Source organism: Olea europaea, unplaced genomic scaffold (assembly GCF_002742605.1).
Source record: "Olea europaea var. sylvestris unplaced genomic scaffold, O_europaea_v1 scaffold2473, whole genome shotgun sequence".
NCBI classification, from domain to species: Eukaryota; Viridiplantae; Streptophyta; class Magnoliopsida; order Lamiales; family Oleaceae; genus Olea; species Olea europaea.
The window spans coordinates 55838-83664 of record NW_019242945.1 but is presented as its reverse complement, the minus strand read 5'-3'; the positions used below and the strand labels follow the sequence as shown (position 1 = coordinate 83664).

General features: G+C 32.9%; 3 protein-coding genes across 3 annotated transcripts; all 3 read left to right on the top strand.

The window, feature by feature from the left end:
• On the top strand, nt 1-6332 carry LOC111382330 (peroxisomal adenine nucleotide carrier 1). Its single transcript, XM_023006269.1, has 5 exons — nt 1-450; nt 3304-3535; nt 4272-4418; nt 4682-4839; nt 4918-6332. Exons 1-5 carry the CDS (start codon nt 302-304, stop codon nt 5195-5197), a joined length of 966 nt encoding a protein of 321 aa, XP_022862037.1. The 5' UTR covers nt 1-301; the 3' UTR covers nt 5198-6332.
• Nucleotides 6333-8238: 1906 nt separating this feature from the next.
• Nucleotides 8239-11447, top strand: LOC111382331 (coiled-coil domain-containing protein 94-like). Its single transcript, XM_023006271.1, has 2 exons — nt 8239-8531; nt 11105-11447. Exons 1-2 carry the CDS (start codon nt 8239-8241, stop codon nt 11445-11447), a joined length of 636 nt encoding a protein of 211 aa, XP_022862039.1.
• Nucleotides 11448-15854: 4407 nt separating this feature from the next.
• On the top strand, nt 15855-22022 carry LOC111382329 (protein YIPF1 homolog). The gene is made up of 6 exons (XM_023006268.1): nt 15855-16059; nt 16145-16187; nt 16286-16366; nt 19580-19766; nt 21097-21364; nt 21561-22022. The coding sequence occupies exons 1-6, from the start codon at nt 16003-16005 to the stop codon at nt 21765-21767; spliced, it is 843 nt and encodes a 280-aa protein (XP_022862036.1). The 5' UTR covers nt 15855-16002; the 3' UTR covers nt 21768-22022.
• Nucleotides 22023-27827: the final 5805 nt, after the last annotated feature.

Here is a 27827-nt window from a genome sequence, read left to right as displayed (position 1 = left end):
CTCAATTCATGTCCAAGGCTGCTTGCTTTAAACACGTGTTGAGTGAGCTCGATCAAATCCAAAACCCTTCCATTTCGATTTGTCACTTTCTAGCAGCCATCACACCTCCATTTTCATTTACAATTTCTACCTAACTTGTCTGTCTTTTATTATTTTTCTTTAAATGATCTCCTCATCACATTGACAATTCTGATCTTGATCCTACTCCTGTTTCTTCTTACACGATCAATCGGTGATGAAGTTGAAGATCACAGACTTTTTACACACGTAATTCTGTGTGATATCGACATACAAAGAGGAAATGTCGTTGTCGGTTGATCTGGAATCGATTTCGGAGGCGACGTCGGGAGCTATAGGTTCGGTGGTGAGCACCACCATATTGTATCCGCTTGACACCTGCAAGGCCAAATACCAAGCCGAGATTCGTGCCCACGGCCGCCGTAGATACAAGTATAAAATTTTCTTTTCGTATCTTTTTCTTCTTATTATATTTTGTTTCGTCAGAGTAATATACACCGTGATTTCTCTTTGGGGTTGCGCTGCCGATGTTTTTCAGTTCCTTTGATTGTAATTCATAATTTATTCACGATAACTGAATTTTAATTGTATCAAGTTTTTAGTCGGTGAAGGCTAGATGTGGGATCGATTTGATTTCTATATGATAAATAATTAATCCCGTTAATATCGAAGTGTACAAGTTGATGTCAACAGCTGGATGATGAATTATGGATCCATCATTAGTAGTCACATCACACAAAAATCTTTCTGTATTTCTCCTCATCTGTAGGGATTTTGAATATATTAGTTGCAAAGTTCCTTTTTTGAGAAAATAAGAGAGTTAAAAAACAATACCGAAGTGATCTTGCACTGAAAATGTCTAGTGCTATACAATTCAATAGCTAAAGATAACTTCAGAGCCAAAATACTGAAAACAACCCATTGCTTAGAATAAATATTCTCGATATCCCAAAGTGATCTTGAAGTGAAAATGTCTAGTGCTATACAATTGAATAGCTAGAGATAACTTCAAACCTAAAATACTGAGACTTGATACTGTTTAACCCGTCAGCTCAAATCTGTTAATATCATCTTGATGTTGGTATTGTTAATAGGATTTTTGTTGATCATAGCTTTTCATAATCTTATGGTTTGCTTGATTTGGGATAGAGTTGTTGAGATATCCTCTAAGAACTTCCTCTCCCAATTTCATTTGCTCGACCAAGTATCCAGTCTTTTGGAGAGATTCTTGTGCTTTATTTTATTTTTGTTATTTATGCTATTTTAGATAACTTTCACTGCGATGCTGGTTATTTATGGCATGGCATGAAATTTATGACGAGGGGGCAGTTATGCCTGTTTAGACATCTGAAGGCCTGCAATATTTATTGTTTCTCTGCAATCTTATACCAAAAGATTTGATATGCCGGACCACATATAGGATCACTGTTTGATTTACATATATTTAATAGATTGCAGCTATATAATGTATCGAAATCTGCTGCTGATTTGCAATTTGGTAATGTATGGCTTTTTTAAAGTGCCCTATAGTATATTACTTTGTACCTATTATTGTGTCTCATTTGGAGTGCAGACAGTTAAATATTGCATATTTGATTTTACTGTATTTGTTATGTTCTTTCATTACTTTGGTTTGTAATTATTTTTTTTTTTAAAAGAAAAAATATGCATGTCAAAAAAAAAAAAAAATTCTTTTAAGCAATGTGAAAGTCAAAAAAATCCAGCCATCACTGTTAAAACGGTGATTTTTCTTCTGTTATCCAAGTTTTGGCTTGTCTTCATCAATTCAATCCGTAGCACTTTTTTCATCTGTATTGTGCTGTTGCATGCCATCTTTCAGACTGGATTTTGCTGATTCTTTAATGACTTCTTTGTTTCATGTTCATAAGATTAGCTTGAATTTACTCAATTTCATGATTATATAATTGAGAGCAAACAGAACATTGCGTTCGAAGATTTTCATTTGCAGTATTCTCCTCCTGAAAAATGATTGATTTTATAACCTTTTACTCATGTCGAGTTATATCACGAAATTTGGAGCAATCCAATCAGGCCTTTACATAGATTTTCATTTGCAGGGGATTCTGAATTTGATGATACCTTCTTTTGGGCCTTAAGACTGAAAAATATTTGTTAAACAAATACAAGGCATTTATGCTCTTATGAGAATATTGGAGTGGCTTATTGGTAATTTAGAAGTTAGTTGTTATTGCATAGAATTAAAGTAAGGTTTCCAGTTGTGTTACTATTCAGAGATTTTTGAAATTTTCATCAAGTCTGACATTATTATTCTGCTTGCTCTATTTCATGTTATGTCTTTACTTCAAAAACATGTGAAGATTTTCTGATAATTGGATTGGGATATGTTTAGGATCTATGACATTTTTTTCTCCTTTAGTTAGCTGAAAGAAATATAAATAAAAGCCACTGACCACATAAATGTCCTTAATGCCTACCAACCCACCAAAAAACAAATGAAGAAAATTGTATTTTTATTTTTATTTTTTTTGGAATAATACACGATCACTTGACATTTTCAAATAGGTTGTCTAGAACTTTAGTGCATAGTTATCAAACTCGGACCGGATAGGCCAGTCCGGCCTGCCAACCATCGGACCTTGATCAGGTCCAGGTGATATAACTGATCAACAAAGTATTTGAACCGGTCAGCAACCGGTTAAACCACTAATAAACTGTCCGAAACCGAGCGGTTTTACGTGGAACCGGATCTGGTTCAATGTGTGAACCGGATGGTTAATAAATTGGAATAAAATGTTGGACTAAATTTTGCAGAAGCCGTGACTTGAACTTTGAATGACAAGGGGATATTTTGTCTCCATAACCATTTTGGCAAGCGATGGTGCCGTGTCTTATGATGAGAGCAAAATATATATATTAGATTTCGAAAAATTGTTTCCTTTTCATTTAAAAAATCAAATTTATTTAAAATTGAAATCTAACAATGACCCATTGGTTGAACCGCCGACCCACCGATTGAACCATTAACCCGGTGACCCGATGATTTTTCCGGGTCAATCACCGGGTCGGTTCTAATAACTATGCTTTAGAGAGAAACTTAGCCTTCAATAAGTAGTAAGTGCAAATCGGATGTAATTATTCATAACTTAGTTGGCATGCATAAATGGGCTTTCAATATTGTTTTTGAAAAACATACATTGTCAGGGGAACTGTATACGTTTATGTAAATCAATCTGCCCTTTTGTTTTTCCTGATTTTGCTCGTGTTCATGTTCAAATTCTGAACTATTTACCCTGTCCACTGCAGAAATCTGTCCGACGTTTTATGGGAGGCAATATCCAATAAACAGGTCCTTTCGTTATATCAGGGACTTGGGACCAAGAACGTGCAATCCTTTATTGCTCAATTTGTGTACTTTTATGGATATAGCTACTTTAAAAGGCTCTATCTGGAAAAGACTGGTTCCAAATCTATTGGAACAAAAGCCAATCTCGTTCTTGCTGCAGCAGCTGGGGCTTGTACTGCCATTGTTACTCAAGTAAGAAGAAATAACAAATTTATCTGGATTTAATTTTGAACCATTTCCATTTTGACATCTTCCCAGTGAATTTGTTTGGACTTGTAGCAGTGTCATACTTTTAAGTGAAGTTATTATCAAGGAGGCAAAGAAGTGCATGGCTAACTCTGTAATGTTGTAGTTTAGATCCTTTATGACAAGAACTGCACCTGGAAATTCCAACTGCATTTCATTATCTTGTTCTTTCATTGAAGTGCTTCATTTTATCTTTTGCATAATTATACTAAGAGACTCTCTCCCCCTGGACTAGAAACGAACAAAGGAATTGCATTCTGAATCTACAGTGTACTATGATTTTGCAGTTTGTGAACAGATCTGGTTCATGTCCTCGGCAGATAAATCTTTGCTGCTTAATGAAGTGGACTTTATCACATTAGTCTTCATTTTAATTACTTTGCAGTGGCATGGCTGTTTCCTTTTCTTCTTTTTGGGTGAGGTTGAGAATTTTCGTTTGCTATTTCACTGAACAGAAGTTACAAAATGTTTAGATTCTTTTTCATTTGTCCATTGTTTTAATACTTTAAACTTCTTTATTTCCGTTGAATTTATGAGTTAACGTGTTTAAAGAAATTTAAGCTGCATCCTAATCCATTTATCTTTATTCAGTGCCTTTTGTAATTTCTATTTTGTTTCATGTAGTGATACTGGACACAAATGTGGCTTGTCTAATTTAAAATTCTCTCATCTTGTTGTGTAGCCATTGGATACAGCTTCCTCAAGGATGCAGACAACTGCTTTTGGAAAATCTAAAGGGCTTTGGGAAACACTTACTGAAGGCAGTTGGAGTGATGCATATGATGGCCTTGGAATCTCTCTTCTTTTGACTTCAAATCCGGCCATTCAGGTACTTTAACTTCCAAGTAATATGAAGAAAAGGAACAATCTATACAGTAACATTGGGTATATAGTCTGCAGGAATGAACCTTGCAATGAACGAAATTTTAGCTTGTTCTCATATTATCCAATACTTTCAACCCCCGCGTACCAAACATGTCATGGTAGTACGACAAAGGCCTAGATATTCTAGAAATGCTATCTATTGCAAGACAATTGTTGTTAAAAACGGTTATTTCCTACATACTGATACTGGATTAATGATCTGCCCAGTATACGGTATTTGATCAACTGAAAGTAAGACTCCTGAAGCAGAAGCAGAATAAAATGGAGACAGGATCATCTCCAGAAGCCCTTTCTGCCTTCTCAGCTTTCATTTTAGGTGCACTCTCTAAGAGCATAGCCACAGTTCTAACTTATCCAGCAATCAGGTATTTCTTGTTTAGTCAATTCTCTTGTCTATTGCATTTATCATTTTATACAGCCATTTAATTACAAAATACAACCAGGTGTAAAGTTATGATCCAAGCTGCAGACACCAATGATGATGTGGATAAAAAATCCAACAGAAAATCCCGTAAAACAGTTTCTAGTGTTCTTCGTGCTATTTGGCAACAAGAAGGTGCCCTCGGCTTCTTCAAGGGACTAAAAGCGCAAATCTTGAAGACTGTATTAAGCTCCGCATTGTTGTTAATGATAAAGGAAAAGATATCTGCAACAACTTGGGTCCTCGTGCTTGCTGTGAGCAGATATTTACTGCTCAAACCTAGTAGGTTGAAGAGCACATAATGTTTTGAAAATTGAGCGAGTCCTGTTTTGTAAATGATGACCCTGTGGAAGTAGGAAGAAATTAGTAGTTCTAGATCATCAGCTGGAGGTGTCATATGAAAAGATGTCCGGTATAAGTTAAAATAATGGTATCAGAAACTCAGGTGAGAGCAAACCTTACGGCTATCATTTAGCTAGATCCTTGGTGTAAGTTCTATTCGGAAGGGAATGGTTGATGAGGTACATTTGAATTATCCAGTAATGTGAGAGGGAGAGGGAGAGGGAGAGGGAGGGCAATTTTCTTCTCTCTTGGTGAACTATTTGTGTTGTGAATTCTCTTAATTTAAAGGTATTAGTACATTATACAGTCTACATGGTGCGATTTAAATTGATGCAATGCAATGCTTCAAAGTCTCTGTATGGGCCGAGCAGGGAATGAGTGCCCCAGTTTCAGAAATCCCATTAGTGGTAATTAAAGTTAGAGGAAATTGGGCTCGGTGTCCTATAAAAAATAAGTATTGTGATTTATACCTTTCAAACTTATTAAACATTTTAATGCAGTAACATCTACGTCCTAATTATTATCAAGAACTCTACCCCCTAAACTAACCTGGTAGAGACCACTCCCCTCATCCCTAGAAACGTTCCCTATATTCATGGGCCATTTTCCCATCTACGGAAAAACGCGACTTCAAATTTTTGTTTCTTACCATTTTCTGTCGATTTCATCTCCATATTCCTCCATCTACGTTCATCTTCAGTCTTCTCCTTGTCATTTCGTGGAGATCTTGAAACACCAACCCTAAAAATCTCAAATAGTCAAAACCCTGACTTGTTCCGATCAAAATCCAGAAATCTAATTTTGAATTACTTTGATACCTAAATCTGATTCCTATTTCTGCAATGACCGGAGAAAGTGGGTTGCAGAAGAAAAGAGATATTGATGAAGAACCATCTTCAAAGAAAAATAAATCTTATATACCCAAGGTAGCATTAATTTCTTCAGTTTCCGCTCGTGTGTACGTTTTATTTTTTGTTTCATTCTGGTTTTGATATTTCGTAAGTGACTTTTCTGATTCTGTTCATTGCATACAAACTGCTCAAACATTGTAAGAACCAAAGATTTAGAGAATTTAGAAGCATTATTTTGTGTTCATCTTCTTGATTTTGTTTTTAAGGGAAAATGGGGGATTTTATTGAAGAGTTCAAATAGGATTTTGGGTTTATGGGATTGTTGAGATTAGAGGGAGCATGGGAAAATGGTGGGAGGGAACAAAAGATTGTGTGAGTTTGGAGGATGTGGTGTGTGGACACTATGGAGTGGGTATGATACAATTGTCCATTCATGTAGCAGATCACGTGATTGTACGATGACCGCAGAGTGCAACCTTTGTTCTTAAGTTTTGGGGATTCCAATCTATGTGAGTGTATATGTGTATCGCAAAATATCTTAATTATCTCAAAAGTAACAAGTCGCGTAGTGACCTTTTTGGTTTAAGCAAATTAAATCAAACAAGAGATAGAAAGTTGAGAAAGAGGAAAAAATAAGAAAATATGCTATTTCCTCACTTCAATTTGACATGTTATTCTACTATGTTTCAAAAGTAATTGAATTGCAAATTTTCATCATGTTCTCAGTTTGAATTTTTGTTCAGTTTCAATTTTTTGCTACTTTTTTGAAATAGCATCTACAACATATATGCTGTTATGGACACAGCTTAAACACTAACTTGCATTTCTAAGACAAATTTTAGTGCATTTGAAAATACTTGGATATCTTGTTTGGATGATCCCTTTTATTGTTTGCGTACCTTTCGAGAAGCACCTTCGAACTTCCGACTTTTCATACCCGGTTTTTACATGTAAAAATATAACTATAATCAGGGGCGGACCCGACCTTTTGTACTGTGGGGTCAGAAATTAAAATGTAAATTTTTAAAATATATATATATATATTAATAAAAATAAGTCAATACACTATTATAATTGTAATCTACACATCTTGATACTTTAAAAAAGTCTTATAATTATATCATTATCAAGACTGTCAAATGAATTTTGTTACTTGTTTATTATTGTTTACCAACTCGTTGACAAATTCTGAGCCGACGGCAAGTAAATCAAGCTGAATGTAGGAAGTAAATAAATTGAAATAAAATTCAAATTCGATCTGGGAAGTAAATGGAATTCAAATTTAATTTGAAAGCAATTTAAATTACATTTGATTTATAGCGAACTCCATGTAAAATTTGCTAATAAAATGATGTAAATTATATTGAGAAATTTGTTGTGCAAAAATAATAAATGTTAATGAAATAATTAAAAAACTATAAAAGAAAGACAAGTTAGACGTCTTTTTTAGAGACGTACGTTTGATGCACGTTTAATTCTTTTCGATATTCATTTGGACCATTCGATATAAACGAACTTCTAAATGACGTAGACGATTTGTGTATTCGGCTAGAGTATGATTGTCGACGAATTTTTAAAGTTAACTATTATCGTAATTCTCAAAATAGTAGTTTGGAATGGTCGACTTTGATGCACCGTAACTTTTGCTATGGTTGACCATTTCATGCAACATTAATGAGTGAAAAACTAGGCCGTAAGCTCTTCGAAATGGTTTTAATAATGTAATATTTTGACTGCGTTTGACATTCTTGAACCTTGATCTCTGTGGTCCATATGGGCAGAATTTTTATTTTTATTTTTCTCTTCTTCTTCTTAAATTTAAACGTGAAATTTGAATAAAAAGTTGATTTTTGTCCACTTGAGCTACGCTACAGAATATTTTATTAGATGATAGTCGTCCTTGAAAAGGAAAAAAATTGTAATGATCAATAATTAAAGTAGCGAATAACTTGGAATATAATTTCAAATTGTAAAAGATACCTTTTCTAAGAAGACTTACCAAATTTTGACTCCCGAGTCCAAATCCAAAGCGGAGACATCCGACACCTTTATAAATACACATACACAGCAAAATAATAGAGAAAAATCAATCTTGAAAGTACAATAATTTTCTTCTGGTTCTATTCACATTGAAATATAGGGTTTTTGTCATGGCAACGAAGAGCTTTTCCTTACCAGACTTGAAGTTTCAGAAGATTTTAGAGAAGCCAATGGAGGAGAAAAGGCAGAAGTTTAAGGTAAAGATGATGCTTCCTTTCGACGTGTATTGCGAACATTGTGGCTTCTGCATGGGAAAGGGCAATAGATTTGCAGCAGTGAAGGAAGAGGCGGGATGGGAAACGTTATTTGAGATACCCATATGGAGGTTCAAATTCAGCTGTTATTCATGTTCCGCTCCTTTTGCGATCAAGACAGATCCTGGCCGATATGACTACGTTGTCGAGTTTGGTGCAACCTTGGTTCCTAAAAACATTAAGCCTTAAACAATCTAATTTCACTATCTACTCATGGAACACAATATATTTTATGGTTTTTGAATTTTTCATTCTAAGGTTGTTAGTGCACTTTTTTTTGAATGAATAAAATAATTCACTTGGATTTTTCGAGTTATAAGATGTTTAGCTGCATATTCAATGTTGATAGCAAAGTATTAAGATTCGATTGATGGCATAGCTGATGTGATTGATCAATAAATCTTTTATGAATTAAACAATTATCTTGACGTTCAAGAATCTTTACGAAGAATAAAAGAAATATAAATTTGGATCTAAATTAAAATCAAGTATAGTTCAAGATACATCAATTTAAAGTTCTCATGATAACGACTTTGAGAGAGAAATAGAAGAAATCATGCTTTTAAGTTTTCATTATAAAATTTTCAGATGCTATAATTTTTTTATATACAAATTAGGATTACTCTTTTTCAGAAAATATTTAAATATTATTAGTAGATGTTTTTATTCAAATTATATACAACGGAAGTCTGACAGTTTCAACATTATTTGGAGATCAGAAATAGAGGTTGCACGCATAAACGACATAATTCACAATTGCTGTATTTTATTTTTGCAACACATGTTATCAAGCAACATTCTTCTCCTCTAGTCAGAGTTGAACGTGAAAATACTTTATAAGAACTGTAAAATTAATTTTTGATTCCAATTTGTTCGAATGATTTGATAAGTTTCGAACGAATTAAAGAAAATAAAATTTAGGATAAAAATCTAAGATAAGAAAATTGTACTCTCAAAACTCAACTTTTATAATTCAAATTTTTTATGATGATGGAATACTATAAATGAGCAAGACTTTTATACTATAAAAATTAATTGCTAATATTTAATTTAAACACCCATTAATTTTTCTAGATATATAAATAGAAATAAAATCATCTATAATAACTTTAGACTCAGTGAATTAATGTGAATATTAATTGAGAATTAGTAACACCAATTCATGCATGATAAGGATTTTATATTATTTATTACATATTGAAAAAATGAAAAGTAAAATATTATTGATATAATTGAATTGTCGTAGAGTTAAAATCGTCAAAAAAATAATTCTCACTTGATATTACGTCTTTCACCTCTCTTATTTTGGTTGAATAGTGCACGTTGTAGGCTTCAATTTCTTGGTATTTATGAACCAATTTTTGGTTATTTTTCACGATGTATGTATGTTATTTTCTGTTGCTTATTTGGGATGCCATGTTGAAATTTTATATAAATGTGTAATTAATCTAAGAATGGAAATATTAGTAAATATCCAAAGTAGAGCAATTATCTCACCCAACATCCACAAGCAGTTAGTAAATTTATTGAGTATCAGCCTCTACAGCCAACTAGAAGCAGTAAATTAAAATTAGTAGGATTTTGATAGTTGTACACCGGGTTTGACACCCCGAAATACCGATCCCTCATAATAGGGGGGGTCCTCGGCGAATTAAAAAAAAATTGTGGACCTCCCCTATTGTGAGGGGTCGGTACATCGGGGTGTCAAATCCGGTGTACAATTAGCAAGATCCAAATTAGTAATGCATTGTGAAGATTTAACAATGTTCTTGTCCCACGCATTTATGAGTTTTCTTGGCATGTTTGATAAGTGTAGAGGTGCTAAAAGTTTATGTGTTTTCTTGAGGTTTAGAACCTGGCATTTGTGTGTTTTTATTGTTTCCAATGTAAATTATGCGCCCGTTTTGCTCCCATTATTCCACATTATAATGAGTGGAATAATAATTTTTTTGGAGAATATTCGGTTAAAAAATAAGAATTTTTTTTTTTTGGATTTATGTATAATATTATTTTATTAGAGGATGTGTGATTGATAGAAAAAAAGAAAAAATGAATTATAATTTAATGGGGAATAATGGTGCCAAACGGGAGTATATATGATCTAGAATTTATATAGGTTGGGTTGCAGATTGATCTTTAATTAGTCAACAAAATAACACGAGATTAATTTAGTCACTGGTAGAAAATATCAAAATCTTATTATTTAAATAAATAATTAATAATATATTTGACATGAATTGATCCATCGATTAAACCATTAGATAATCAGTTGAACCATTGACCCATTGATCTATTACATTGTCTAGGTTAGTCCGCGAGTTGGATTTGATAACTATGGTATAGACACCTAAATGCTCGAAAATTCTTGAACCTTGATCTCTGTTTCTTAGATTTAACGTGAAATTTGAATAAAAAGTTGATTTTTGTCCACATGGGCTACGCTACAAAATATTTTATTAGGTGATAGTCGTCCTTGAAAAGTAAAAAATTGTAATGATCAGTAATTAAACTAGCGAATAACTTGGATTCTTGGAATATAATTTCAAATTGTAAAAGACACCTTTTCTAAGGCAACTTACCAATTTTTGACTGCGAATCCAAATCCAAAGCGAAGACATCCAATACCTTTATAAATACACATACACAGAGCAAAATAAAAGAGAAAAATCAATCTTGAAAGTACGATAGTTTTTCTTCTGGTTCTATTCACATTGAAATATAGGGTTTTTGTCATGGCAACGAAGAGCTTTTCTTTACCAGACTTGAAGTCTCAGAAGATTTTAGAGAAGCCATTGGAGGAGAAAAGGCAGAAGTTTAAGGTAAAGATGATGCTTCCTTTCGACGTGTATTACGAACATTGTGGTTTCTGCATGGGAAAGTGCAACAGATTTGTAGCAGTGAAGGAAGAGGCTGGATGGGAAACGTTATTTGAGATACCCATATGGAGGTTCAAATTCAACTGTTATTCATGTTCCGCTCCTTTTGCGATCAAGACAGATCCTGGCCGATATGACTACATTGTCGAATTTGGTGCAACCTTGGTTCCTAAAAACGTTAAGCCTTAGACAATCTTGTTTCGCTATCTATGGATCACTATATATTTTACGGTTTTTTAATTTTCATTCTAAGGTTGTTACTGCACTTTTTTCGAATGAATAAAATAATTCACTTGGAATTTTTCGAGTGATTTACAAGAATTTATAAGATCTTTAGTTGCATATTCAATGTTGACCATGAGGAATTAAGATTCGATTAATGATATAGTTGATGTGATTAATCAATAAATCTTTTATGAATTAAACAATTATCTTGACGTTCAAGAATCCTTATGAAGAATAAGATATATAAATTTGAATCCAAATTAAAATCTGAGTATAGTTCATGATACATCAATTTAAAGTTCTCATGATAAAGACTTCAAGAGAGAAATAGAAGAAATCATGCTTTTAAATCTTCATTAAAAATTTTCAGATGTTATAAATTTTTTTATATACAAATTAAGTTTACTCTGTTTCAGAAAATATTTAAATATATTCTTAGTAGATGTTTTTATATTATCCTCAATCCCATTAATTATGGTAATATATATGTGATTTTTAATTTTTAAATTCAAATTATATACAATGTAAGTCATACAGTTTCAACATTATTTGGAGAGAAATAGAGGTTTGCACGCATAAACTACATAATTCACAATTGCTGTATTTTATTTTTATAATACACATTATCAAGCAACATTCTTCTCACTTTCGTTGTGTCTTGTCAGAGTTGAACGTGCAAATACTTTATAAGAACTGTAAAAATAATTTTTGATACCAATTTGTTGGAAGGATTTGATAAGTTTTAAACGAATTAAAAATAAAATAAAATTTAGGATAAAAATTTAATAGAATAAAATAGTACTATCAAAACTCAACTTACATAATTCAAATTTTATTGTGATGATGGAATACTATAAATGGGCTAGATTTTTATACTATATTTGGTACATAAAAATTAATTGCTAATACGTTAATTTAAACACCCATTAATTTTTCTAAATACATGAAAAGAAATAAAATCATCTATAATAACTCTAGATTCTTGTAGATCAAGATTCACTCAGTCTAGATTAATATGAATTTTAATTAATTGAGAATTAATAACACCAATTCATGCATGATAAGGATTTTATAATATTTATAACATACTGAAAAATGAAAAGTGATACGTTCCAAATGATGTTCTCAATTAATTTTCCTTACTTAACGTAAATGTTTCGTCTTGAGTAGTAATATGGCAAGTAAATGTCATTTCCCGCAGAGGATTGGTTCAATTTTGTCAATTGCGCACTAAAAAATAAAATTAAAAATAATATACGAAATAGATTAAATTGAGGGTTTAGTTCGTTAAACTAAGGAAAACAATAAATTTAAAATAAAAAAACTTGAAATTTGAAATAAACAAAGTGGTTCTTGCTTGAATACGAGAAAATGTGATTGAAGGGTATTTCGTCACCACAAGAATCATTTTCATGTCAATTACTACAATATATTTTCACTCTCTAGATTAACAACAATTTGAGAATAATTACAAGCTCAATTATCTCAATCTCTTCTTACATATTGGTCGAATAAAACAAACTATTTACTCAACCCTATTCATTAAACAACTTAAAACAAGCTCTTTAGATTTAATTTAACAAAAGCATTATGACAAAAGAGATGAATTGAATTAAGGGCAAACTCGCGAATTCGGTTTACTAACTTAAGTGTTAATCCACATACATTCAATTGAAAATTCCTCATAATCAATCGAAATATAATTGTTACAAGGTTTAGAATAAATAGCGATTACGTACTATAAATCCCAAAATAACATTAGTTGAGACAACCCAATTATTTAGTTGTACACCTAAACAATTAATAAGAACAAAATTAACATTTAACACAATGGGTTAAACACATTAACCAAAAGAATTATAAAGCATGAATTAATTAAAAATCATAAAAGTTTGAAATAACCCCCAATCACAAATATATTTAGTTACCCCTGAAATATTCACAAATAACTAACATTTTCTTACAAAACATTGATGGAAAATAAGAGAAAAAACTTATTGATAAAGAGAGAAATAATCGATAATCCTTCAATATCAATGAATTTCCTTTTCCAAGCTATTAAACCATCTCCATGTTCCAATTTTCCTCAAACCGTGCAAGAAAAACTAGGTGAAAAGGAGGAAACAAAAAGAAAAGAAAAGTAAAAGAAAACCAACCAGAAAAACATCCAGGCCGGGTGCTCCTCAAATGGAAGAAAATCTGCCCTCCTTTCTTTGGCAAAGGGTTGGTTTTAAACTTAAACCTAGGGGGATTTGCAACTACGGTCCCTGAGAAATAAGAAAATAAAAAATAACTCCCCAAGTGGCGCCTAGGAGCCACAATTTCTGCCCATTTTGGACGGAAACGTGGACTGGGCGTTGTGGCGCCCAGCTTACTGGCAAAAAAAAAAAAAATTCTGAAATATCAATTACGTCTTCAAGCTTCCTCTTCGCTTCTCTTTATCTTTTTCGCCTTTTCTCGCATAATTTCCTTCAAATCATCACTCAACATTGTGTTTTACCCTCATAATAAAAACAACTAAATTAAGTAATAAATTGCTAATGAAACTCACAAATATCTATGTTTAATGGCCCGAATAAGTACAAAAACTCGCACTTATCAAAAATTAAAATATTATTAAAATAATTAAATTGTAGTAAGGTTAAAATAGATCAAAAAATAATTTTTACTTAATGTGATATTTAATATATTATAGATTACTTAATTAGGTAAACCAAAATTATGTAGACATACACATATATCACATTCAGTGCTTGTGTGGAAGAGGTAGAAATGTTGCTAAAAAATTACAATCATGGGGATTAAAAATATGTGAACATGTGGAGCAACACCATTGGACAGTTTGAAAAAAAAAAATGCCTTCGCCACATAGGTGCTGTCCACATAGCAATTGTCCCCACCTCAATTTGTAATCCGTATTTGAATAGCATCATTGAAAAAATTAAGTTCATAGTCAACAATTAATTTTTATTACAAATTACGTAGGACCCATGATTGTTATACACTTTCTAACCACTCATTTAGAAGCCCACACCATTTTTTTTTAAATTAAAAAAATCAACTTTTTAGCTCTTTCAAATAAACACTTTTGGTCCCTGTTTGATAGAAATTAAAGATTTTAATTTATGTCAAGTCAACAATTAATTTTAATTATATATTTCAAAAATATATAAGAAGTCATTTTACTGAATGGCCCATACAAGATGCTGCTGCTGCCCAGGCCAGAGAGGAGGCGATAGAGGTGCATGAAGGGAGAGAAGAGGCGGGTGACGGCGTAGTGGGACCGCAAAATTACAAACTTCCAGATTTGAACTATAAACCAGCGCATGACGACCATGATGCTGCTGCTTAGTTTAGTTCGCTGGATATTTCTATTCTTATACACTGATAAATATATAACAAACGCAATGTTTAAGATTTATGTTTCTCATTATAATACTAAAAATTAATTATATGTTTTGTTTTCTTAATTTTCTTATAATCTTATAGTTTTAGCTTTGTCTATACAAAATTCTAATTATCAATGTCATGTTCCTAAAAGTCATGAATCCCAATACTTTTTTGCACTAAGAAAAAAATAAAAAATTGAATGCCAATTTGTTCCAATTTATTTTGAAACTCTCATAAACACTTACATGTGTTGTATTAAAAGAATAATTAATGGTTTCCATCTAATTGAAGACTTATAAGTAAAAAATTTAAATGAGAACTCAAGTGAGGACTTATAAGTAAAAAATTTAAATGAGAACTCAAGTGAGTTATTTTTCAAAGAATAAGGACCTCAGAGGAAAATTTCCCATTCTATTATAACTACAGTTGCCACACATATGTTCCCAACAAGCACTGAAATTTAAAACTTCTTTGAAATGACCCAATTGAAATATCATAGCTGTATCTCGTATGCCACTCTGTCAAAACTCTATTTGGAAAAGTAACTGACTTGATAACATGGCTGACCAAAGTTTCACATGTGGCATGGGTTAGAAGTTAGATTTGCCACGTCAACAAAACCGTTAGTAACATAACAATAGTTGCTAATTAGATTTGCCCTTACTTCAAAAAAGTAAATCTATGATGCGTCACTAGTTAGATTAATCACGTCAGTAAAATAGTTAGCAACATAACGATAATTGCTAGTTAGATTTGCTCTTACTTCGAAAGGGTAAATTTATGATGCATTACTGATGATTTTGTTGATGTGGCAAGTTTAACTTCTAAATCATTCCACGTGTGAAACTATTTTTCTAACGGAGTTTGATTGGATATATCCGTTAGTCAGTGGCATTTCAGTGATGTTTTAAAGATCAGTGGTATGTCGGGAACATTTGAAATAATAAAGTGGCAGTTGGGATATTTGATATGAAGAAAAAAGGCAGCTAAACAACGCGATGCAGACATTAGAAAGGTAGATCCGCGTCTATTTGTCTGAGACCTTAACTCCTTCCAAGATTTTACCCAAATTCTGCAATTATAAGTACCGTTTAATTTGATTATAAGCTGCGGAAGGACTGAAGCCAAGATGATGTCCGGAAATTATACATCGATTGACAATCAAAATGTCACCGGATCTGTTCCTGTAATTACGTAATCCCACTCATTTCTTTTTAAGTTATAGATCTGTTTTTAATTGTCTAATTTGTTTATAATCTTGGTTGTTGTAGGCAGTCGCAGATACACCTGGCCATGTTTCTGTTAAATTTGCGGGTATTTATTACTTTTGTTTTAGTTCAATTTATTTTACATTTGTTCTTCTTCTTTTTTTTTCGTAGAATTATTGTGTTAAGATTTATTGGATATTGCAGAGTCGAATCTGCAGACATTTCCTCCTTCAGGTCCTCAGGGAAAGATCTCCGGTGCCGCTGGACCCCCTCGCGATACAGATGGTATTTTTGTTTAATCAAGCATCAACTTGTGTGCTTATCTTGTTTTGCAATGAGGGGAGTTTGATTTTTTATAACAAAAGAAGCTATGTATAATTTCGCATTCTGTTATTTCTTTTTAATCGCTGGTAATTAGGTCTCTTTATGGTATTGACTTATTGTTATCATTAGACGTCGAATGAGTAAGAGTGTTAACTAATCATATAGAGTTGATTCAGTTGAAGATGCTTGAGATTCGATTGTCTAGGCTTATGCGTTTTCACTCACAAGAAAGTTTATAACAATTTTCAATATTTGATAACTTAAGTTTGTGACTAATTTGAAACATCTCATTTTCATTACTTTCCATGACGTAATAGCTTTATATGCTTTTAAATATTTAGGAGGTTATATGTTCTGTGTCTGTTGGATAAATTATTTAATTGTGCCTAAATTTTATTTTCTAGACTTCAACAACCTAAACGCACTGCCCAATAATTTTGGGTCAGCCTCTCTTTTGTTCCCATTGTGTTCCTTCCGCCAGACAGTACCCTTTTTTGCTATTTTATTCAATCCATGAGTACAACATACTGTAGAGGAATTTGTGTCATTTCAAATCCCCATTCTTAACGAAGAGAATGAACGAGATAAAGATCTGATGCAGTCAAATGCTTCACACTCACGTGTTAATTTGGATATGCCTGTCTTTCCTTTTAATTTTTTTTTGTTCAGATTTTGTGGTTCTTGTGATAAGTTCCACACAAGACATATACCAACTACTAAGTTGGCATTCCTTCAAGTTATCCTCAAATGGTGTCCCACGAGTTCCTTCTAAACATTCTCATGTTCACTACATTTATTTGATATGAATATTGCTCTCTGATGGCCTAATAGTTCATATCATAATAAAGCATGGCTAGTTTAAGATTTTCTATGTAGAAACTACCTTTCAGTTTGTAGAATTCTTGTTGTAATTCACTGTTTCATCCAATTCTTTTCAATCATGTGCATTTACTTGTGAACAATGCGATCCTCTATATTGACTGTACTATACTTATTCATACGATAACTAAAAGAACATTTCATAGATTTTATCCTTGTTATAATCAACCTGAAACCTTTAAATTCTAAAGTTCTCCGAAGTTCTACCTATGATTTGTTTCCCTTAATCCTTGTAGTCTCACAAACTATGTTTTTAGTAAGTAAGAGATACCAAGGGGCATCTTGGATATGTCGTGTATGCTCATCCATGATTATAACAAAAAGATAAGGGTTCGTGTTAGAACCTCGATGCAGACTGAAAGTTTTGTAAATGTATTGCCACTACACTTCACACTCATGACTGATTCATCAGACCATTACTCATTTTACAAATGATTTATCTATTTAAAACTGTTTTTATCGTTATCATCATAAAAATTATTGCAAGGATTGATTTTGTGTATGTACTCTTTTCACTAATCTTGAATTTGGTAAATGACTTTCACAGTGTGTCTTTTTCATCTAAAATCAAATTAGTTTTTGGAGACCTTTGCATTAACCTTGGCAACTTGTGCTGCATCGGCCAATCTGTCAAAGCAGATTTTCTCTTCATGAAGCTATCAACAGAAAAACTCATCATCTTCTCAAGACAATAAATGATTCTTGGGGTCTTAACTATTGTACCATTTGTTCCTTTTTTAATAAAGTTTTTCATATTTAATAGCTTTCAGTACTTTACTGTTTCTGAGTTGTATATTTTTGGAACAAGTGTCCATATATTAAAAACAGTAAGAAGCGATAACTTTTCCAGCCTTTCATATTCCTTCCGTCTCAGTTTTACATTTGCAATTGCTAGACTTTGTTTTTCATTTCTTACTGCATGGAAATCCTTTGTCACCCTTTTGGTTTTCTACTGGCTTACATTTTTTGAAAAGATCATGCATTGTTAGAGGTTTCTGTAGTATTTTTAGGCCTTAAATGCTATTCAACCATCATATTTATTAAGTTGGGTTCTACTTCTTATCTATATATCATTTTTCTTCATTCAAAAATCTATCCTTGAAAGTTGCTTGTTTTTCACCATGCACATTCCACCATTCTTTGAATTTGAACATGGTTGCTTATGACTTCTTTTCTATTTCTTAATAACCATTTCAAGTACAACCCAACCTCTAATTTTTAGTTCTCTCTCTAGAAATAATCTTTACACACATATCCCCATCCAGCTTCCTAGTTAGAAAAAAACCTAGTGCACAATTATTATTATTATTATTATTAGTATTATTATTCCATTTCTGAAAGTTACTATGCGAGATTCTTGTATTTTCTAATGCCAACTCTTAAGTCACCCCAGAGTCCAAAAATTATTCATTTTTCGTTCCAGTTCCTACATTTCTACTTCCCTTATTTTTTTGCTTGTATGCTGAAGTTCGTAACCCTTGCCACCTAATTCTTTTATTTCTCGTCTACGCAGTTTGACAGTCCTTGTAAAGTTCTGTGTATTGAGTACCATGTCATAACGAGAATAAAAATCATGTGTGTAATGCCAGTATCTAAACTTTTGGCTGCTTTTTGTTGTCTGTGTAACTGTGTAAGCTCTTGGCCAGAACCTGGAATTTTGTTTTGGGTCCTTATCCTAATTTTTTTATAGAAGCAGTATGGTAATGGTCTTGATTTTGTGAATGGTGTCTGGATTTGATTGTGAACATGGAGTTTGTTTGACCAGGGATAATTTTCATTAGGAAACCTGAAAGTGCCAATGATTATTTTATTGGACAAGAAGTACCAGTACTGTAATCAATGATCAAATGACAGGGATCTATAATATACCTAAAACTGCTACATAAACAAACTGGAGCGAGGTAATTCTGTCAGTAGGAAGATTGGTATTTTCTCATTGATAAACTCCTACTTGGATAAGTTAAAAATTAGTGGCACCACTCTGGATGTAATGCAAAAGCTCTGAAATTTACTGTCAGGATACATTCTTGTTTTCAGATTTAGGTTTGAGGATTTGAGCTGCATCAAACTTTATCTCATCCTCGTGGAACATAAACAAAAAAGAAAGATGAAAAAAGAGACAAAAAAAAAAAAAAAAGAAACTCAAAGTTTTACATGGTAATGATGACATGTCTCAAGAGTCTTTCTTTTTCTTATATGCAGATCTATTTGGATGTATTTCCTCGTGTTTTCTTTCCATTCTTTTCTTATTTTAATTCATTTTTCTGATAAATTGGATTTGTTTTAATTATGTAGATACATTCTCCAAAACTTCATCTGGTTCTGATGCCCCCGAGCAAGGTGGTTGGTTTCGAACCTTTACCATTGCTGCATACAGGCCATATTTTGATGTTGACACATCTGATGTTTTGGAAAGGATAAAAGATTCACTCTTTCCTTTCCGAGGAAGCTTCACTGAGAAGACCGCTAACAACCCAGATTTGTAAGTTGTGATGCTATTTCCAATTCTGTCTGGGAACTGAGATGGAGTAATAACTTTATGAATATTGCACAAACACTTCACTATGGGACTTAGATGTTTGTTTTTGGAACTACTGAGATAGTCACCTGTAAAATGATGGATACAACGTCGGGTGATATATAAGATTTGTATGTGTTCTTTCCTTTTAGTAAAATATGAATGCTGCTTCAATTCATGTGACCCTGAAGAAGATATAACGTCTGCAATCCTGAAGGCAAAATTTTCATTCTAGCAGCATTCACGTGATGATCTCAAGCATGTATTTGTATTTTAAGCGTTGAGATCAATATTGCAGTCTCTTTAAGTGGGTAGAATCATTTATATGTAGGGATGTGCACATCCCAGATTCTCACCTAGACAAGCCATATCTCATAGTATTAGACCAGATATTTGGGCGCACAAAATTTTTGAATAGAATTTCATTTTATTGAGATGAGAGCCTCAAAGATGCCCCGACTTATTGAGATTTTCAAATTTAAAAGAACCTGTTGTGTAGGGCCACTGGCAGATCTAAGTAACTGAGTATTATTTGTTTTCGTTGTGCAAACACTGTAATTGTGGTACAATCTGTATAACATAAGCTCCCTCCTTACTGGCTGACCCTGTTGAATTAAATCCTTCTTTCTGTTGATCTCCTTGAATAGAATTTGTCAGGAGCAGTTTAATTGTGTTGGTATGATTTCTTTGGACTCTTTTGATGTCTGTTTATTGGGATGAGTTATATCATCATCATAATCATTATTTAAGTAGTACAATGTAAGTATAACTCATTAGAGATAATTAAATTAACATATGCATTCAATTGGAAATTGATTAATTCAAGGTATATGTTTGTGGGAAAATATATTCACATATAATTAGACTAGTGTCCGCTGGTGCAACCTCAACCCACAATGTAGTTCTGGGTCTCATCCTTCACTTGAAAAAAATTGTCTTCATATTAAAAGTGTGCTTCCGTCTTTCCCTATAGATCTCACGTCAATGATTGTAATCTGTGAGTCAATTTTTTTCTTTTTTAAATAGCAAAAATTGAAATGCAAGGACATAGCAATAATAACTTTTGGATAGATTTGCCATTTCTTGTATCCAAGCTAATTTCATTGAAATTTTAGACAGGAATAATTGCGTTTGAGCGTATAATATGAAACCTTCTTATAATTCCTAATGTATCACTGAAATGCATATGAAATAATTTATTTGATGGAGGCATCAATATCATGTCTCGTTCTTTCATCATTTTCCTTTTTCCATAAAAATTGTGTTATTGCTGTTAATCTTCCGTGCTTCATAGGTATGGCCCATTCTGGATATGCACCACCTTAATATTTGTGGCAGCTTCTATTGGTACATTTGTTACATACTTAGCACACAAATGGCAGAAGAAGGAATGGAATTATGATATCAATCTGGTTACTTGGTCTGCTGGTTTGTTCTATGGCTATGTCACTATTGTGCCGGTTGTCTTGTATTTAATTCTCAAATACTTCTCTGCTCCATCCGGACTTGCTCAGTTGTTTTGTCTGTATGGCTACTCCCTCTTCGTCTATATTCCCACTTTGGTAAGTTTAAACTTGAAGTTTTGATTGATATTCATATTGAATTCAATTTGATTGTATTAAAGAAGGAAAAAGTAATTTAAAATCTTGTTTATTATACTATCCAGTGTAGTTTGTTCAGTACTATGTACCAAACATATTTTTATAGCTCAAATGATATTTACTGGATTGGTGAATCGTGATTGTTATTGCTTTGCAGGGTCTCTCCATTGTTCCTTACGAAATCTTCAGATGGGTTGTCGCTGGCGTGGCAGGGTTCATGTCTGCTACTTTTGTTGCCCTCAACCTCAGAAACCACATTAGATCTGCTGGTGAAAGTTGGTTCTTGATTGTGGCTGGCATCTTCCTGTTGCAGCTGGCTCTCGCTTTGGTACTTAGGCTCTACCTGTTCACTGTAAACGTGTAAGCACAACTGCATTTTTAAACTTCACAAACCCATTGTTATAGATCATAGATAAGGGACATTTCTCATCGACTGTCTCTCCTCCCTTGAATTGGTATTCAAGGCCTACTCTATTCATTCATTTTTGACAATTTAGAATCCTATACTGTTGAGAATATTGAATTGCTCCACTTTTGGATTGATCAAAATGTGAATATAAAGGCAATAATACTACCTTACTCAAAAGAATGTAATCATACTTGCTTTGAATTTTGTTAATATGGTGTGTGGATGTAGATTTTGTCGTATATTCCGGCAAAGTTGACTGCATTTTAGTCTTGATGGGCATGATAGTGTGTAAATTTATGGTCAAGCTAGTAATTATGCTTGCTGTTAGTCTAATTTATTGGTAAGCTAAAGGTGCAAAAGTCTTCCACAAGCGTGGAATCTTGTTTACATTTGTGTCATAGGTTTTCTGAAAGTAGCTAGTCAAAAAAGCAAATAAATCTAGTGGCCCTTTTGAACATGTCAGTTTCATATTTCTCAAATCCGATAATCTTGAACGTGCGGTTGTGCCACCGTCTGTAAGGTGGATTGCATAGTGCTAGATAATGCTATGAAAAAAGAAAAGAAACAAAAATTTTAGACGTAAAGTTTCGTCTTATCTAATAATGTTTATTATAAGCACTTTCATTTTTTGTTCTTTCTTATGCTATGTTATACTAACATAGGCCTTGTAGAAATATTGTAATGTCCCGTCTAATCCAATATCACAAGAATTTATGGGTCAAGAGACAGAGGAGAAAATATTTTGGGTTTCGTAAAGTTTAATTATTATTAAAATGTAAGTCTTCCCCTTTTTTGAAGAAAGCCGCCACAACAAACAGTAGAAGAAACAAAAAACTTACTATACTATCTAATGAAACAAACCTAAAGATGCCTTTAAGAAAAATGTGTTGCTTCTTTCAAAAGGCAAAACCCTAATTTCATAACTTGATAAATTAATTAACACGAAAAAGAAGAAAAGTCTCATAAATTAGGAGTACTTTCCCTTGATAACTGCATTGTCATGGACTTAATGTTATAGTTTACAAAGAGAGGATGCCGAAAGGAGAACTGAACTCAAGGCAGAGTCAAATTTAGATCCTGAAATTGTGGGCTATGTTGAGGTGATAGAGAAGTATTTAATTACATGTTTGTATGAAATACTTGTACTGTATTTGTCTTTTTAATCATAAAACTACGAAAATAATTAATTTATTGAAAATTCTGTAATATTTCAATAACTGTATGTACCTAATCCATCTAGAATATGGCCAGTTTGGAAAAGTTATTCGATCCATCTCTTTTCTTGAGAGAGTGTCTTCGATCATGAGCACTTGTGTTCACACGCATGGTACTTCTTTTAACCCTGATTATTTTCACACTCGACTATTTGATACCAATATATAGACAGGGCTTTGTTGTGATTTTAAGAAATGTTAGTATATTCTTAATTAATGAAAGAAGAGTTTAAGTATTAAAATAATTAAAAAAAATCCTCATTCATGTATAAAATAATAAATGAAGACAAACCTTCAAGCCTTGCTTCCCGGGTTGTGTTTGTTAGCATTGACAAATGAGAGTATCTATATTCCTTGTTTCACACTTGTAACTCCTTCACTCAATTACATGCAACACCCCAGCCTCACCCCAAGAAAGAAATTGTTTGTCATATCTAACTTTTCAAGTCTTCAAGACAACCCTACTCTCTCTCTCTCTCTCTCTCTCACACACACACACACACACACGTACACTCACAGAAACACAATATTAATCACTCCTCTCTCTCTTTAACACACACAAAAGCACATTGATTGGTGTCAAAGTGCAAGTGATGTTGATGAAAAGGAGTAAAGTTGGGTGTCTCTTAATATTTTTGTTCAGTTTTTGGGCTCTACTAGTAGTGGGAGCTAGGCATCTACAAGACAAACCAAGAAACTATGAAGAAAAACCTAGTATTGGGAATACAACTGTTTCAAGTTCTGCTAATGGTTCTGAAGGTTTTGTTGCTACCATCAACAGAGAGGTACCGTCGAGTCCTGATCCTTTACACAATCGCTAGAAGATTCACTATAAGAAATTTCGTTGTAAAAAGTCATTATTTGGTTGTTTTGTCAAAGAGGTTCATCGAGAGGCATTTCAAGACGGCAATTTTCGAAAGACTTTCAAGACAAATTTTTGTTGTTAAAGGTGAAATTTCTTCTAGTGGTGATTATAAAGAAAATGATACACGTCCATGTTAAAGAAGTCTTTTTTTTTTTTTTTTAATATATAGTTTTGGTTTTGGTATTTTAATTAGTTATCTTTTGGTCCGTAATTTTGTCTCTTTTCTTTCGTATTTCACATGTTACACAGTGACTCGGATTAACTTCCAGTTTTCATAAATCTTATAAACTTTATTTGAATAATTTTTTTTATGTTTTTTTTTTTTTAATATCATTGCAATTTGCATCAATTGTATACATGTTGGATGTATGTTACGATGTTTTTAGTATTTTTATTAGTTTATTATTCGTTTCCATTCGGTCCAAAATCATAGGAGTTAGATGAATCCAACATGTTGTATTCTTGCACTGTTTCTGATTTGAGAAAAAATCCTGCCACTCTCTCTCTCATATCCAATTTATTTCATGTTTTGATAGTATACAAATATAAAAGGAAACACCACATAAATCCTTAATTTAAAAATCAAATTTCAAAACTAACAAACTTTTAAATTTTTTTCAAAAATAAGGTGATAATTAAATTTATTAAATATTTAATTATAATATAGTATAATTAATCTACTTATTCTACCCCACCTCCAATCCATCCATTCATCACATCAAACCATTATTTTTCTCTCTCCATCCCACCTCACTTCCGACGACGACTCCGGCAACTTTTTCAGCGACGGCTCCGACAGATTCTCCGGCGACAACTCCGAAGCTTCCGGCGATGGCTTCGACGACTTATCCCGTTCCGACGACCTCTCCGACTGTTCCGGCGACTATTCCGATGACAACTCACCTTTTCGTCGAGTACCTTTTTTTTCTCTTCTTTTTTGGCAATGACTTGTGACTAGTTGTATTAAATCTGTGACCTGTGCACATTATTATCTGTGATCAGTTCTGTTGAATATGTTACCTAATTAGGTGGGATGAATATGCATATGATTAATTTCAAAATTACGAAATAAAGTTTGAAATTTCAAAAATCAAAATAAGGTTAAGATTTTAGTTATAAAATAGTTAATCAAAAAAATATTTTTGTAATTAAATATATTAAATTCACAATTTTTTTCTGGGCAATAACCTATGACCTGTGTACATTGTGACGTATAAAATATGATTTTCAACCTGTGATTTGTTACTCGTGACTCGTAATATAAAATGTGACATATAAATTTGATCCATGACTTTTACAAAACGACATGTGACCTGTTAATATTGATCCGTGACCCCGTTTACAGTGATTTGTGACTTATATGAAACGACTGTGATTTGTGAATTCAAACCTGTGACTCGTGAACCTTGACCTTAACTCAATCACAAATAAAAAATTTCAAGGGTCACAGCATATGTATCGGTCACAAATCAAAAATTTTATAAGTCACGGACTATTCATCGCTCAATCAAAACTTTTATTGATTATAACTCATTTTTTCATTGCAAATGATCAAATTAATTAGTCACAATTATTCATTGCAACTCATTTTTAAATGTTTGTAACCATTAATATGTTGAGTATGACTTTTTGTGATCAAGTGTGTTAATTGTGATATATTATGACCAGTAATGTATTGGATGTGACATGTTGTCTAACTATAATATGTTATCACAAATTATATCTGACAAAAAATTAACCTAAATTAAATAGCAGTCATAATACATAGATGTTATCCACATTAACGCAACATCCATCATTCGTAGTATTAAAAAGGTGAAAAAAATCATCTACATGTCCGTAATAACCAACAATTGAATCACATACTAGTCACAAACTAGACAAGGTCACAATCACGAAGATACAATTTGTATGTCATAATTATAAATTTAGTCTCAAATTACACGTTTTTATATATCATAAATTATTTAGGATCACAATTTACCAAATTATTCTCTTATCCCTCTGTAACAAATATTTGCCAACTGGGGAGGGGGTTGGGAAGCGCAGTTGATGAGATATATATACACACACACAGATCACAATGTAAAATATCGTGTTTCTCTGTGTACTTCACTACAATAAAAGTTCTAAAAATCCAAACCGACATCGACAAATAAAAAATTGAAGAATCTGTCAATTTCATCATCAAAACCAACCACATTCTCAAAATAGCTACCATTTTTATAAATTCACCAAATTGTTCTTTGATTTTGGTAATAACTCTTCTTTGTTTTTGGTGAGGCAAAAGATTTGATTCTGGTAATTTGTAGACTATTATGGGGAAAAAACAAGGAGAGACTGGGCGTAGATCTATGGAGTAGAAGATTGGCAAACGCCATTGTTTCTCCTTATTCATGCTAGCCTTTTCAATTTTTTCACTAATCTTCTTGAGTTAGTGGGGGAACAACGAGCTTCATCGCACTGCACACTGTTGCGACGGTGCTTGCGTAATCCGAAAGAGTCAATGGAGGTGACTGCTACGGGAATTTTTTTGGTGGTTGTTGTGTGGTATAGATGGTGAGTTGTTGAGTGTGGTGTTGGCGAAGTGGTGCCGGCGGTGTGGTGGCGACTGTGCTTCCTGGTGCTGACTGGAGAAAGGAGAGGTTTGTATGGTAGAGATGGTGAGGTTGTTGAGTGTGGTCAGGGCCGATCCTATGATCATCGGGGTCCGAGGTGAAGTCCATAAATTGGTCCCCCAACGAAATCAACGTAAATGTAAAATCCAGCGATATATCTTGCATCCTATTACTAAATTAAAACAACAAACAAATATATTATTTCAACGGTATATTATGCAATCTAATGTCTAATGATTAACCTAAAGGATAATTAAGAAATATCTCAATCATCTCACAATTAGAGTTTTCAATATAGTTACTACATACGTCTATGCAATTGTTGATCATAAAATAATCAATTATATAAGCCGACCAAGCCGCCATTATATAAGCCGACAAGGTTTCAAACATTTCCAACATATTCAATAACAAGCTAGGGCAAGTCATCGCTGAATTGAGAAGTAAAATTTCAATGAAAATTATGGAATCACACCCTTGAGAATTCTACCGTCACAATTCATAAGCCTGAAATAAAAATTTCATTATTACACAATGTCCTATTTCCTTATACCAGTCATGGACGCTAAATAGTAAATAGATACCAAAGTGATGCAGGTTCAAGTAGGACACATTCTTGGATCAAAATATGTTGAACAAATTCCCATTTTCCATTTTGCACATCCAATAACATTTTCGATTATTTACGCAAAAATTTGAGCATTACAAATTTACAAAAACAATACAAAATTAAAATGACATACAGACTCTAGAGCTGTCCCAAAAAAATTTGTGATCTTGTCTTGATGAAATTAAAATGGATCATCGGTCGCACTATCACAGGCATAAAGAAAAACAAATGAAAAACCAATTTTGCCTTTACCTCTCTAAACCCTTAAAAAAAGAAAAAGAAAAAAAAAGGGAGCTCAAGTTAGGCCCCCTTTAGTTTTGGGCCTGAGGCGTAGGCCGCAAATGCCTCGGCCCAGGACCGGCTATGAGTGTGGTGTTGACGAGGTGGTGGCGATGGTGTGGTGGCGACGGTGCTTCCCGACGTTGGCTAGAGAGAGGAGAGGCGGGATAGAGAGAGAGGAGAGAAAATGGGAATGGATGAAACATATTAGGATTTTAGTGTGGGTGGTTGCGTATGGGTCAGGTTGGATAAATGTGTATATTTAATTTTGTAATTATATTTTTATTAGTTGTAATTATTAAATTTAATTAACACCTGATTATGGAAAATGAAACTTAATCCCTTGTTTTTTGAAAACATATCTTTAAATGTTGGTTTGTAGGTAATTTTCCCAATATTAAATATTTAGGTTTCGAGTCTCCTATCACA